General features: G+C 47.1%; 1 protein-coding gene across 1 annotated transcript in view; it reads right to left on the bottom strand.

Moving 5' to 3' along the window:
- Positions 1-13,533, bottom strand: part of LOC115499820 (contactin-associated protein-like 3) — a 196,462-nt gene that overhangs the window by 148,674 nt on the left and 34,255 nt on the right. Inside the window, exon 3 of the mRNA XM_030294015.1 lies at positions 1,020-1,213. Coding sequence (XP_030149875.1) covers positions 1,020-1,213 — 194 coding nt within the window. The remainder of the gene's footprint in view (positions 1-1,019; positions 1,214-13,533) is intronic.

The following is a 13,533-nucleotide window of genomic DNA, read 5'->3' as shown; positions in this document are numbered from 1 at the left end:
GTGTCTCCCTCTCTCTCTGACCCTCCCCCGTTCATGCTCTGTCTCTCTCTGTCTCAAAAATAAATAAACGTTAAAAAAAAGCCACAAATGCTAATTAGATAATAAATTTCACATAGTTTCATAGTCAAAAAGTCAGGCAAGGGGCGCCTGGCTGGCTCGGTCAGCTGAGCGTCCAACTCTTGATCTCGGCTCAGGTCATGATCTCACTCACAGTTTGTGAAACTGAGCCCCAGACTGGGGCACTGACAGCACAGAGCCTGCTTGAAACTCTCTCTCTCTCTCTCTCTCTCTCTCTCTCTCTCTCTCTCTCTCTCTCTCTTCCTCCCTCCCTCCCTCTCCGCTCATGCATGCACACACACCCTCTCTCTTAAAATGAATATTCAAATATTTTTTAAAAGGCAGGCAAAATTTAATTCTTCCAAAAGAAACACGATATGTAATCAGAGGTCGAAACTATGTCACGGATGCAAAATAATCACGATTCCAAAGAATCCCAGAGATCTAGCTCCCATGAATTACAAGGGGCCACCCAAGTACACAATTTCCTGTTGGAGCCGGATTTGTGTCCCCCAACATGCCGTCCATAGGGAGACTCTCCATTACACCTATTTTTAAACGTTTGGGGTTTTCCAGAAATCTCACTTAATCGGAGGACACAGAAGAATGAATTTACTTAATTGAACAACGCCAAGGCAACACCAGCCGCTGGGTTCTGGAACAAAAAATAAAGTAGGTTGTATGTGGCTTTATTCCTTAGATTTCACACTATGTTAAGGAATCATGGGAAGACGTTTTCAATATTTCACTACATTACAAAATTGTTTTACTTTTACTTATTTCATAAATTATACACGGGCAGCACATTTTAAAATGCCACATGTGTCTTACAGTCACTCGGAAACACTTTTCGAGTAATTTAGGAGGCTCCATTCTATACTTGATCCGACAGATTTGCAGCAACAGGCAGTAATTGGCATAATTCATGCTCTGACAGACCCACTCGCAGGGGAGGAACATACCGAGATGCTTTCTTCTCGCCGATACAGCTTCCAGTTCCTCCCGCCATCACTGAACATAAGGACGTAGCTGGTCACCCAGTCAGAGCTCCCGTATCCTCCCTGGGTGGCCACAGCTGTGACCTCCATTCTCTCTCCGAGGTCAATCTGCAGCCACTGGTATTTATCTGACACGCGTGGAGACCAGCCACCAGCCCCTTTTAGTGGAAATAGAAACAGGAAAAAAAAAACAGTAAGGGGAAAGAAATCTTTGGGATCTATACTATCCTGTAAAAAAGGGATCATAAATAAAATTTATGAAAATCACAGTTTCAAATTCTGGAACATATAACTGCTCTTAATTACACACACACACACACACACACACACACACACACACACAGACTCAAAACCACGGGTTAAGTAAATAGATGAATCCTACATAAATTACTTTGGTTTCTGGCTCATAACCCCTAACTCCCCGGTGGTTCCCAATAAAGTGAAAGTGCTTAACGCAACAGGTGGACGGTTGAACCTGCCACGTCAACGCTCGGAAGGGTGTCTTTACTGGCCTTTATGTATGACCTACCCTTGGCTGGACCTAAAGGAAACTATTCAGACCATGATAGAACTAGAGAGACTTAATTCTGGAATGCCAACGTGAGCAAGTACAGTATTACATATTGGGATAAGGAAAGGGGCGAGGGCACAGTCCTACACTCGATATGCTCACAGATTCACGCGAGAAACAGACGTTTCAAAGAACGATCTGAAATGCAGCGTGGCAGGGGGAGGAGGTGAAGGTTTCTCTGTGCAGGGAGGGAGAGCCCTGAGAGGCAGCAGGGAGGTGCAGGGAGAGCCCAGAGCGAGTGACAGGCAAGGGCTTTCTCAGGTTTCCAGACAACAGGTGCAGAACAGGAATCACGGCGCTCGGCTTTGTCCGGTGCCGATGAGAAACAGAAAAATTAGAACTACCCGAAGGCGTACGGCTGACGTGTTTCGGTCTTCGAGATGCATTCCGGAATTCGTATTTTGCTACTTATCCATGTCTAGAAAACACGTGGGATGGAAACCATCCCTAATAGGACAAAAATGGTTTGTTTTCTATTTTGCCCCACTGTTCTGACACCTGACTTGGGGTCCTCATGATAAGGTCTAATGCGTTAGACAACAGTTACTGTCTTCTCATCGGGAGCTCTGATTGACATCCACGCTCGGGATGCTAGAGCCACCAGGACTGGCTGTGTGTCAGGAGGGGCGTGACGTGGTCGCGTGGCACTCGGAGGGGAACAGAAGCGGGGCGCTTGCATCGGGGTGTGGGGGCATCACCAGGAGGTGAGCGCGTGCGCTTCTTCCCCGCGTCTTCCACGAGCAGCACTCGGTGTACAACCTTTTAGCCAAGTCTAAAGCTTCCAAGTTCTTTAGAGCCCAGATCCTTTCTAAGATCTGCCCGTTTTCCTGCCGTGAATCTTTGCTCAAATACTGTACATTTTCCTCTCGACGTACCACAGGCGCAAGGCCTTCTCCTTGGACTCAGAATCCTAAATACGCTGCGATTTCGGTTGTTCTGTAATGCAGTTCTGAACTTCTCATTCTGAAAGAATTTCCCACGGACAAAAGAGCCGCAAACGTGTACAGGGGATTCCTGTTTGCCTTTTACTCAATTTCCCCGACAGCTAACACCTTACACCATCATGGCACTTTTATCAAAACTAAGAGATTTACAGGGGCGCCCGGGCGGCTCTTGATTTTGGCTCAGGTCGTGATCTCAGGGTTCACGGGATCGAGCCCTGCATCGGGCTCTGTGCTGACAGTGCAGAGCCTGCTTGGGATTCTCTCGCTGTCCCTCTCTCTCTGTCCCTCCCCCACTCATGCTCGCTGTCTTTCAAAATAAACAAACATTAAAACTAAGATCTCTACACGGGTACAACAGTAATTAAAAGGATGAACTTTATTTTGGTTTCTCCAGTTTTCCCATTAACTCCCCGTGTCTGCACCAGGATCCTATTTAGGGACCGTGTCCTCCAACCTGGGACAGTTTCTCAGTCTTCCCTTGTCTCGAATGACAGGCCTGGCTGTTATCCAGCACACCTACATTTCTACTGCTTTGTCCAAGGGTCCCACTAAGTTGAGAAATGGAAGTCCTTCCAGATTCTACAAATTGTTTTTAAGTGTATTTATTCATTTTGAGAGAAAGAGAGAGAGAGAGATAGCAGAGTAATGGCAGAGAGAGACAGGGAGAGAGACAATCCCAATCTCTGTGTTAACAGTGTGGAGTCGGACTCGGGGCTCGAACCCATGAACCATGAGATCATGACCCAGGCGGAAAATAAGAGCCTGATGCTTCACCGACTGAGCCACCCTCCTTCTGGATTCCAGCTGAGAACTAACTAACAGTCCTGGGGACACTACTCTGCCACTGTGGGTGGTTTTACGGTTGTCACAAAAATAAAGTTAAAACCTAGGGGTTGCCATTTAGCTGATCATCTTAACTTGGAGATGCCACGCTGGAAATTTTATATGAATCAGTTCAAATCTCTAAGAAACTACATAACGTCCTGTCTCCCAGCTCAGGCTGGTTGGTATTAAAGTTCTAAAGAAGGTACTAACGATACCCTCTTTTGCATTTCGTGATCTTTCTGTCATTTTTCGTCTCTCTTGAAGCCAGGAAATACCATTGGGACGGTACCGGAGAAAAGCACAGGGAGTAAACAGACGGTGATGTTTCCAGCATGTTGCCCTGGCCCAGCCTCTCCCACATGCCAAGCAGCCTTCAACGCCTACCCGTTCCCTACAGGTAACAGACCCTGAACACTTCCGATGCTACCAGTATGCAAATTAAGCTATGTGATTAACTAGGTACTTGATAAAGGAACAGAGCTTGAGGACCCCCTGTGCCACGGGGCACTTCACTTCAGCAGGCAACAGGGTCCCGGGTCGTCCCCAGATCGCTGCTGGGTAATGACTCAGGCTGCCGTGCATTCCTTCCTGTGTGCACCGTGCACTGTCTTTTTCCCCCACCACCTGCCTCTGTCCCACCTCAGGCCCTTGAGGAACAAAGCGTCCCAATTTGTACAACGGAAAACACATCCAGAGGGCCCAACTTTCACAGAACGAGGGTCCAGTGCCTGGATCGCCAAACAGCCTTCTCACTCCTAGGGAAAGTGTGGTAGGCGTGTGTTCGGCCTGGAGGGAGGACTCGGCCAGAGGAGGTGTTAAGCATCCGTGAGGATGTGTCATTAAAGCTCGGGCCCCCCTCCCACCCTCCACCCCCTCTAAGAAAATACCCCCTGCGGTTTCTCAGTTAGGCAGTGTGGGCTGCCTACCAATAACCAGACTGTATTTTATGTCGATCTATTGGAAGGTTCCTGTCTCTGGTTACACCTGTGTGATTGCTTCCTGCCCCTTAGGTCAGCCCAGACACAGGCAGTGACAATTCCTCGGGGACAGGAAGGGTTGAATGGGAAACGTTCACCGGGGCCTTAATTACTCTGTCCACTGATCATGATGACAGTGACCGCCACTCCTGGTGGCCACGGGGCACGCGCTCTCGTAACTGCTGGCTTTACGCAGAGAAGAACATCGCCCAGAGGCGAAAAGCAAAAGCCTGTGCCTTCTTCAAGTGTCAACGAGTTCCAGAGCAGGGAGATACCCAAGGGAGCAAAGGTCAAGTGGGTTAACTTGACGTGACCACACCCACCCATCTTCAGGGCATCCAAACGCCTAGCAAGTAAGTGGTGAAGTTGAGACCACTGCCAAGGGAAGCTTCCCCCCAAGGTCATTATTCCATTGTCTCAAATGGGATCTCACCCGGTTGTGAGGGTCCTTAGCTCCCTGGCACACATCCTAATTCACAGAAGCTTTACTCGGAGTTCCGGGCGGGGCCCAGGGCGACAGGTAAGGGCACCAGAGTGTCCCCCTGGGAAAGAAGGGCCAGCACGCAGACACCCCCAGATCTCCCCACTCAGAGATCCTGGGGTTCGACACGCTGAAGCCCGTGTCACAACCCTGCCGACGTTGCTGAGGGTCTCGGCACATTTGCTGCAGCTCGGATTCCTTAGGAAGCAACCCCAGCTACCTACACGGGGCGTTTCGGGCTCTCAGGAAGGAGCCAGCACAGAAACCCCGCTCTGGGTCTGCCTAGGTGTGCTCCGATCCCCTTCTGGACCCCCTTCCCGAAGTGCTTCCTGCGTTCCTGGGCAGGGGGGAGGCAGGAGGTGGGGGGTGGCGAGTGGGGAGGGACGTCTCCCAAAAAGTGCATCCCTAAGGGGAAAGCCACACGCAGGTGCCTACTTGTGAACCAGATTGCTATACGCAGTGCAAAGGTAGCCTGTAATGGTTTTGTGAACAGACAAGTCCACAGCTAAATAAAAATAGGGGCGCGCTGGTCGGTTTGAGATTTGTCTGCGAGGCCAGTGAACCATCCACGTGTGGCTCCCGGAAGCTCCCTCTGTGTGCTGCATCCCCGGGGAAAACTCTCGATGCCCTCTGGCACCGAGCGTGCGTTAACGCGGCTCCTTCTGCGAAAAATAAACAAAAGCCTATCGAGACGGCGTGTCTCCTTTTGCTGGGCTCACGTATGCTCCTGACCGGGTTTTCCAGGAACGTATATCCTCGAGAAGCACTCAGATCTGAGTCGATGTGAGGCTTTTCAGTTCTTACTTGTTTGTAGTTCGGCACGGAGAAGACTGTGAGCGTATTCTGCTAATTTCTCACCTGAGAAATAGAACAAGAATTGCCCGGCAAGCCTCGAACCGTCTGAACATGTAATCGGTCCCTCATTTACGACCGAATAAAATGTGGGACGGAGCCTCCACATATCCCGTGAAATCTCCATGTTTACGAGGAGTGGCAAGTCTGGGACGTGTCCTAATTCCGTGAAGGCATCATTCCAGAGGCCCCCTGAGTTGTTCAGAACAGACAGGAGGGCAGTCAACCCTCGAGGCCAGAGGGAACAGCTGCACCTCCCTCTGCTGCGTCCAGACGGCCAGGGAGGGCAGGGGTCCAGGCACCGAGCTCCCCCCTCCTCACGGATTTCCACTGCTTTTCTTAAGGCTCTGTCTCCTTTTCTAAAAATCAAATACAGTGCGGGATCATGTCAGGAGACGCAAGGGTGAGACGCTCAGAAATAAAACCAAGGCCACTCAATGATCCACCCATTTGTGGCCGCTCGGTCAGCCAAACGCCTCTGGGAAAAAAACCCACTGACGCTAAAACTTACATTCCCTTTAAGGATGTCGTGCGGCTCAATTCGTAACCATCTGTAAGCACGCCGTGAGAGCCTCGGATGAAAAGGGTCACGTACAGATTACCTGTTCTACCAAATAGGGTGTTCTAATGAATGCGAAAAAGAGGAGACCTGGTGCTGACGGGGAGCCCTTTGGGAGGGGGCACAGGAGGGCCCTTGAATGCGTCAGAGCAAAGCCTGTCCCGTTTGATTTCCTTAGAGGAAACGTGGCGACAGGAAAAGAGCCGAGCTGCGAGAATCGTGAGAACAGTGAGCCCCTGAATCACCGTCTCCCAGGCGGCCCCTAGTCCGGGCAGGTCTCTGCAGAGCTGTAGAGCGGCTGACCACAGGGCCCAGCGAGAGGTCCCATCAGCCTCTGTCACGGGCTACGATCTTCCTGCATCACAAGAGACATGTGCCGTTCAGGGCTCCCGTGTGTTTGATTTTAACGTGGCATCTAGGTACCATGAGGGATCCCAGGGGCCTCATGAAAGATTGCTAATTGGACCTGACCACTTTGGCAGAAAGGTAGGTCACCTTAGCAGGTACACTTTTACCAGGGGTCCTGAAGAGAATAAAAAAAAAAAAGGAAATCCCTAGAAGGGGCAATACAGCTAAATGTGGGTGGATGGGAGACCCTGGAGAAGCGTGTGAAGGGATCAGACAAAATACAGCTCTGTAGGGATGATGCGTATTAAAAGTTCAGTGAACGAAGACATCATAATATATGCCAAAGGTACGTAACTGTTGGAACGCCCGGGTGGCTCAGTCAGTTAAGCGTCCAACTCCTTTTTTTTTTTAACATTCGTTTTTGAGAGACAGAGAGAAAGAGTACGAGCAGGGAAGGGGCAGAGAGAGAGAGGAAGACACAGAATGTGAAGCAGACTCCAGGCCCTAAGCTGTCAGCACAGAACGCGACACAGGTCTTGAACCTATGAACCGTGAAATCATGACCTGAGCTGAAGTCAGACACTTAACCAACTGAGCCACCCAGGCGTCCCAAGCGTCCAGCTCTTGATTTCGGCTCAGGTCACGACCTCACGGTTCATGGGTTGGAGCCCCACATTGGGCTCTGTGCTGACAGTGCAAAGCCTGGTTGGGATTCTCTCTCCCTCTCTCTCTCTCTCTCTCTCTCTGCCCTTCCCCTGCTCACATTCCTGCTCGCTCTCTCTCTCTCAAAATAAATAAGTTTTTAAAAGGTATTGTTAAATAATACCTTTAAATACTTTAAAAAGGTATTGTTAAATAAATAACTTATATGAACCTCTCTGTGTATTATGAGTGATACAAAAAGTGAATTCATTCGAAAAGAGCCCAGACTAGAATTTTCTGGACAACTATTTTAGAATGTGATAAGCCCTTAGAAAGGCTGCCACACACCATGTGGGAAGTTGCCCCGTTGGTCACAGGCACTGCTGACTCTTGGAAAAGTGAAAACTCTCATGGCAAAATTATGGCCGCCGTGAGGCACTTACTATGCAGATTATAAACACCACAAATAACTCTGAAAAGTTAAGTTGCTGTGTTTTTTCACTCTTTTTGTCCAGCAAATCTTGGTGGCCGGTGACCATTATACCACTGAGCCCCAGAGAAGCCAAGAGGGCAAAGAACAACTCAGAAAAATAGGAACCCCAATGCGTGAGGAGTTGGTGTGGGACAGGAAGAGAAGGTGGGAACCGGGGGCCTTGGAAAGAGCCGGAATGGAGGACGAGTGAAGGTGGCTGCACAAGGTGAGTCAGACATCTTTGCTCGGGAATGAAGCCCGTGGACCAAGAAAAGGGAGAGGAATAAGCAAAGAGCAGAGGACCGGCTTTGGCTTGGCTTCCGCTGGAATTCTGGGAGATGCGCCGGTAGGGGCCATGCAGTCACTAACTGTTTGCCAAATATTGCCTGCTTTCTCCCTTCTGGGCATGTGGAAGACAGCAGTCCAGGCCCCTTGCAGGGGGGGCAAGGCTACATGACCAACTCTGGCCAACAAGCCGCGAGTGGAAGTGACAGGTCACTTCTGGGCCTAAGTTGCCAGGACAAAACCATGCGGTGCTCTTTTCCCCTCGGCATGGTGACCCAGAATTCGCCATTGGCCATCAAAAGGGGACACAGAAGTTAAAATGAGAGTCCCGACTCGATCTGAACAGAAGGTCAACTTGGCAAGAGCAAGTTAAACGTGTAATGGAGGGCTCAGGCCGGAAACCAGGTGAGACTCACGGTCAGATCTCAGGGAGCCCGGAAGTGACATGGGACGTATATTCCTCAAGGGACAGAGGACCCAGGGAGTGCGGCCTTGCCAAGAAAGCGCCATGAGGTATAACCACCACGGGCTTTGGGAGAGGATGCCAACTAACCCGCAGGGTTAAGAGCCAACAACCCACCCTCAGCGGACAGCAGAGGGAGTCCCTCCCACCATCCAGCTCCAGGAGGGCATGAGCCCGTCCTCACCCAAAGGTGGTCTTGAAAAGAGCAGGAAAAAATGCTCAGAAATCTGAGCATCTCCAGGAGACACTCACCCACCCATCAGAGGCCACTGAATCTGGAAGAGAGAGAGGACTCCCTCCTCCTAGGGTAATTCTATAATTTTGGGCTGCTTGGGAGAGAAAAGGACCAACAACCCCACCTCCCTGAAGGTCACTGGCGACACTGGAAAACGCTGGGTTTGTTCTGGTTTGTCTCATCAAGTACCATAGACTCCATGGCAGGAACCTGGGGACTCTGGAGCTTGAGGAGGGCTCCGGGAGGATCAGAGCGGCTCCGTGTGTGGTCCGTGTGACAACTCTACAGTAAAGTCAGCACACACCCTGCTGTTCGGGCTTCTCTTCCCACGTGCTGCCATCTTGCATTTTAGACAAGCTGTGATTTAATAAAGCTGCACGGCCACACAGACAGCGCTCATGGGCATATTTTGCATCAATGCTCTTATGTTTGGCCTGCCCATTGCACTCAGTATCCACAGTGCATCTGCAAAGTTATTTTGGGAAGGAGAGGAGAAGAGAGGAGGGGAGGGGAGGGGAGGAGAGGAGAGGAGGAAGGAAGGAGGAAGGGAGGGAGGGGAAAGAAAGAGAAGGGAAGGGAAGGGAAGGGAAGGGAAGGGAAGGGAAGGGAAGGGAAGGGAAGGGAAGGGAAGGGAAGGGAAAGAAAATAAATTGTGGTTTAAAAAGAGAATGCGCATGGGATGCTTGGGTGGCTCAGTCAGTTAAGCATCGACTTTGGCTCAGATCGTGATCTCACAGTTCATGGGTTGGAGCCCCACGTCAGGCTCTGTACTGACAGCTCAGAGCCTGGAGCCTGCTTTGGGTTTTGTGTCTCCCTTTCTCTCTGCCCCTCCCCAGCTTGTGCTCTGTCTCTCTCTCCGTCCCTCTCTGCCCCTCCCCTGCTCGTACTCTCCCAGTAACTAACTAACTAACTAACTAACTAAATAAATAAATAAATAAACAAACTTTAAAAAAAATTAAAAAGAGAATGTGTATTAGTCCTACTAGGTCTAAAAACTTTTAAGCAGGACAGATAAACAGAACTCAGAATCTGGTGTCCAAGACCCTTCACTGCAATTGCTCAGTCTCTCATCTGGGAATACCGGCCAGTTCCATCAGCCTCCTGGCCTGTGAACAAAAGATAGGAATATACAGGAACTGCAATTTAATGAAAAAAAAAAACATGACAGAAAAGTTTACTATTATGAGATTTGCATCAAACATTTTTGAGGTAATATTTTGATGCATGTCGGGAGTTGACACATTTTCACTTTACTTATTACTCTTTCAATTTTTAAAAACATGTCTTTGTTAAAAACCAATGACTTTTACATCATGCCCCGTGTAGAATATTGCAGAGTTCACGTAATTGGAGTCCCCATGTTATAAGAAAGTGTATCTAAGCACTTTCCCTAATGTAGTCAGTTTTCTTTATCTTGCTAAAACCTACAGTATAAACTTGTACTTGTCACTCAACTTCATTACCAAGAAATAAATATTGTAAATCTGAGAACAGTTTCTGAAATGCTCAGCCATGAATTGTATTGGCATCATTAGACCAAAAATCTTTCCTGACTCTGCCCAGTAATGCAGTCTGCATTTTATGGGCTCAATGTCTCCATATGGGAAAGATGGAAAATTCAAAGAGAAAAGAAAACACCTAGTCAGTTCAGTTTTCCCCCATTTATTTTCTGTGTGCAACAATTAACGTGGTATCCTGAAATGCCATTTTTGAGAAAGTTGTTTATTTTTTTTATTTTTTAATGTTTACTTATTTTTGAGAGAGAGAGAGAGAGAGTGCAAACAGGGGAAGGGCACAGAGAGAGGGAGACACGGAATCGGAAGCAGGCTCCAGGCTCCGAGCTGTCAGCACAGACCCTGACACGGGGCTCGAATTCACAGACTGCGAGATCATGACCTGAGCCGAAGTCGGACACTTAACCGATGGAGCTACCCAGGTTCCCCTAAGTTTATTTTTTTTAATGCTTATTTATTTTGAGAGAGAGAAAAAGAGAACAAGTGGGGGAGGGGCAGAGAGAGAGGGAGGGAGAGACAGAGTCCCAGGCAGGTCCCACACCACATTGTCAGCATGAAGCCTGACACGGGGCTCGATCTCACAAAGTGTGAGATCATGACCTGAGCTGAAATCAAGAGTTGGGCGCTTAACTGACCAGGTGCCCCAATAAAGTTAAGTTTAAAGCACTCTCACTGCATTGTCACCAATGACGTGACTTGCTGCATTAAAACCCATGATGTTCAGCATCCGGGTGAGGAACAGAGCAGCTTGTCTGTCTCAAAGTGAGTGTTCATGCAAGCATTTGAGGGGAACACACAGGGAGGACAGCGCGTGTGCATGTTTCTTCCTAGTCAATTTCAAATAGCTTCCAGCAAGACTACGCATCTCACCATCACGCCTGCACTTACAGATCACATGACTGAAAAGAACATGGTGTCCAGAGCTGGAAAACAGCCTCTGCAGCCAGCTGGAGGAAGGGTCACCCGGAGTAACAATAATTGGAAAAACACAGAAGGCTATTTCACAAGCAAAATGCAGAGTACAAGTCCAGCATGGCTTACTAGAACATAGTTGGCGGGGAGGGGCTGTTTTTGTTAATTAACTTTTGTCTGCATGAACTTGGGAGTACAAAGAGTCTTTAGGAGATTTTTGAGAAGACAGATATGAAGTCAAGCATGTTCTTATTTATATTATACAGCCAGATTCCTGCGATCTTGATTTTGCATAAGAAATATTAGATAACTTGTAATTTTAGGAAATATTCAATTTAATATTGATGGAAACAAAATCAGCCAATATGAACGATCAAACCCAATTTTCAAGGACTTTACACTTTTATCTAATGGCATCAATTTTCTGGAGCAGGTACATGAATAAATGTATGTGTCTATGATTTACTTCTTAAAATCTATCAGTTTTGAAAAATTACACATTCAGGCACATGGGGATGCTAACTTTTCGGCAATTTATGTTCCTTTGTATAAAACAGTAGCGTGCATTGCATCAGTGTGGGTATTTTGTGCAATGTATCATCGGGAACCCAACTCCGGACATCATAATGGGAACTTTAAAGGAACCCGAATAGAGATTTCAAAAATAAATTACAGAAGCACTTAGTCTTAGGTTGAGAGATGATACTAACTCAGCATTATCTCCACAATGACTGGCACTTCCATTAGAGAACTCACAAGAAAACGCTGAAAAACATGTGGTTACGTAGGAGTCAGGAGTCATGGCTTTCTGAACCCCTTGAACCCCGCTCTCCCCTTTGACTTGCAGATATATATTCTTACTACTCTATGCAGTGATCAGCTATATATAAAATTCCCGGAAGAGGCCATGATATTTCAGATATTTCTAATTTTTCATACAAAGTCGTAAAAGCTCAATGACTTCTATGCAAAATGAGAAACTAGGAAGGTAAAAAAGACCACCTTCTTTAAAACCTCCAAGTCCCACAACACAGACCAAGGAAACTAGTCATACAATCAGGTAGACTAACACGATCTTCGTCAGCAGATCATGCACAGAAGTTTCAAAAAAGCTAAAACTATTATGTATGAAGAATCATCATCATCATTACAATCATCCACATTTTATACAATTCACATTTTGCATCATAATACCCTAAACTGAAGTGAACCAACACGTTCTCCAGCATTTACAAAGGCAAAGGAAATGGCAGGAAAGAATCTGGGATGCTGGCTTTTAACAGAAAATATATACAGATAATCCTTCCGAAGGAATATTGATTGATAAACTGTGTATCTTAGTCTCATTTTAGGAATGCGTATGAAATCAGATGGTAAAATGAAGGAACAGTCAGTGAAATGTGCATTGTGTACAATTAGAGTAGCAACAACCTCGTCAGTTGATTGCCACTCTCTTAAAAAAATTAAATTTGCAAAGAGAGTGGTCTGAACATAATAAATAAGCTTTATACTTACCATTTTATAAAGGCTGCTTATCATATGCTGTTATTAATTTCTTAATTAAATGTAGTAGAAATAAATTCATCTCAAACATCACGATTTTCCCTTCTAATGTTTATAAACTTCCCAGTGTCACCATACTGACAGCACAAGAGGCCTGAATCATAAAGATATTCTGTCCCTGCAAATCAGAAACACAATACACAGGCCCGTTGGGATTCTTTAAACTAATTAAATATGGTGCTTATTTAGTTTTGACAGTCTTTGGGCAACCACTGGAAAGTTTAGATGTTGAGCTGGCTATTAGAGTAACCACCAGACCAAAAATAGTAAATTTGATCATTTATTTTTTTAACGTTTATTTATTTATTTTGAGAGAGAGAGAGAGAGAGGGGACATGTGCGAGCCCAAGAAGGGGAAGGGCAGAGAGGGGAAGAGAAAATGTCAAGCAGGCACCATGCCGTCAGCACAGGACCTGACTCGGGGCTCAGACTCACTAACAGTGAGATCATGACCTGAGCCGACATCAAGGGTTGGACACTTAACCAACTGCGCCACCCAGGTGCCTCTGATCATTTAATTATTCATTGGAACCTAGCTTCAAATGAGAAGACATTTTTACTGGAATGCTAAAAATTATCATGAATGATGCTCTGTAATTATCTGGAGGAGTAAATATCTGGTCGGAAATGCTTCTTCGTAGTAAACGGCCATGAAGGTGGTCGTCAGGTCAACAGCGGGCATGCTCTCCCACCCTAAACTCACCAAAAGTCTTCATTGTGTCCTTACTCCGCCCTTCCAGTCTATTTGGCCACTTACTGGGTTCCCACACTTGATTTTTAAGGACATAATAAAATTCAAGCTATACTTAAACTATGATCTTAGAAATACCAAAGGA

This window comes from Lynx canadensis, chromosome D4 (genome assembly GCF_007474595.2).
Source record: "Lynx canadensis isolate LIC74 chromosome D4, mLynCan4.pri.v2, whole genome shotgun sequence".
Lineage (NCBI taxonomy): Eukaryota > Metazoa > Chordata > Mammalia > Carnivora > Felidae > Lynx > Lynx canadensis.
The sequence above is the reverse complement of the archived record's forward strand: the minus strand, read 5'-3'. Positions and strand labels throughout refer to the sequence as shown.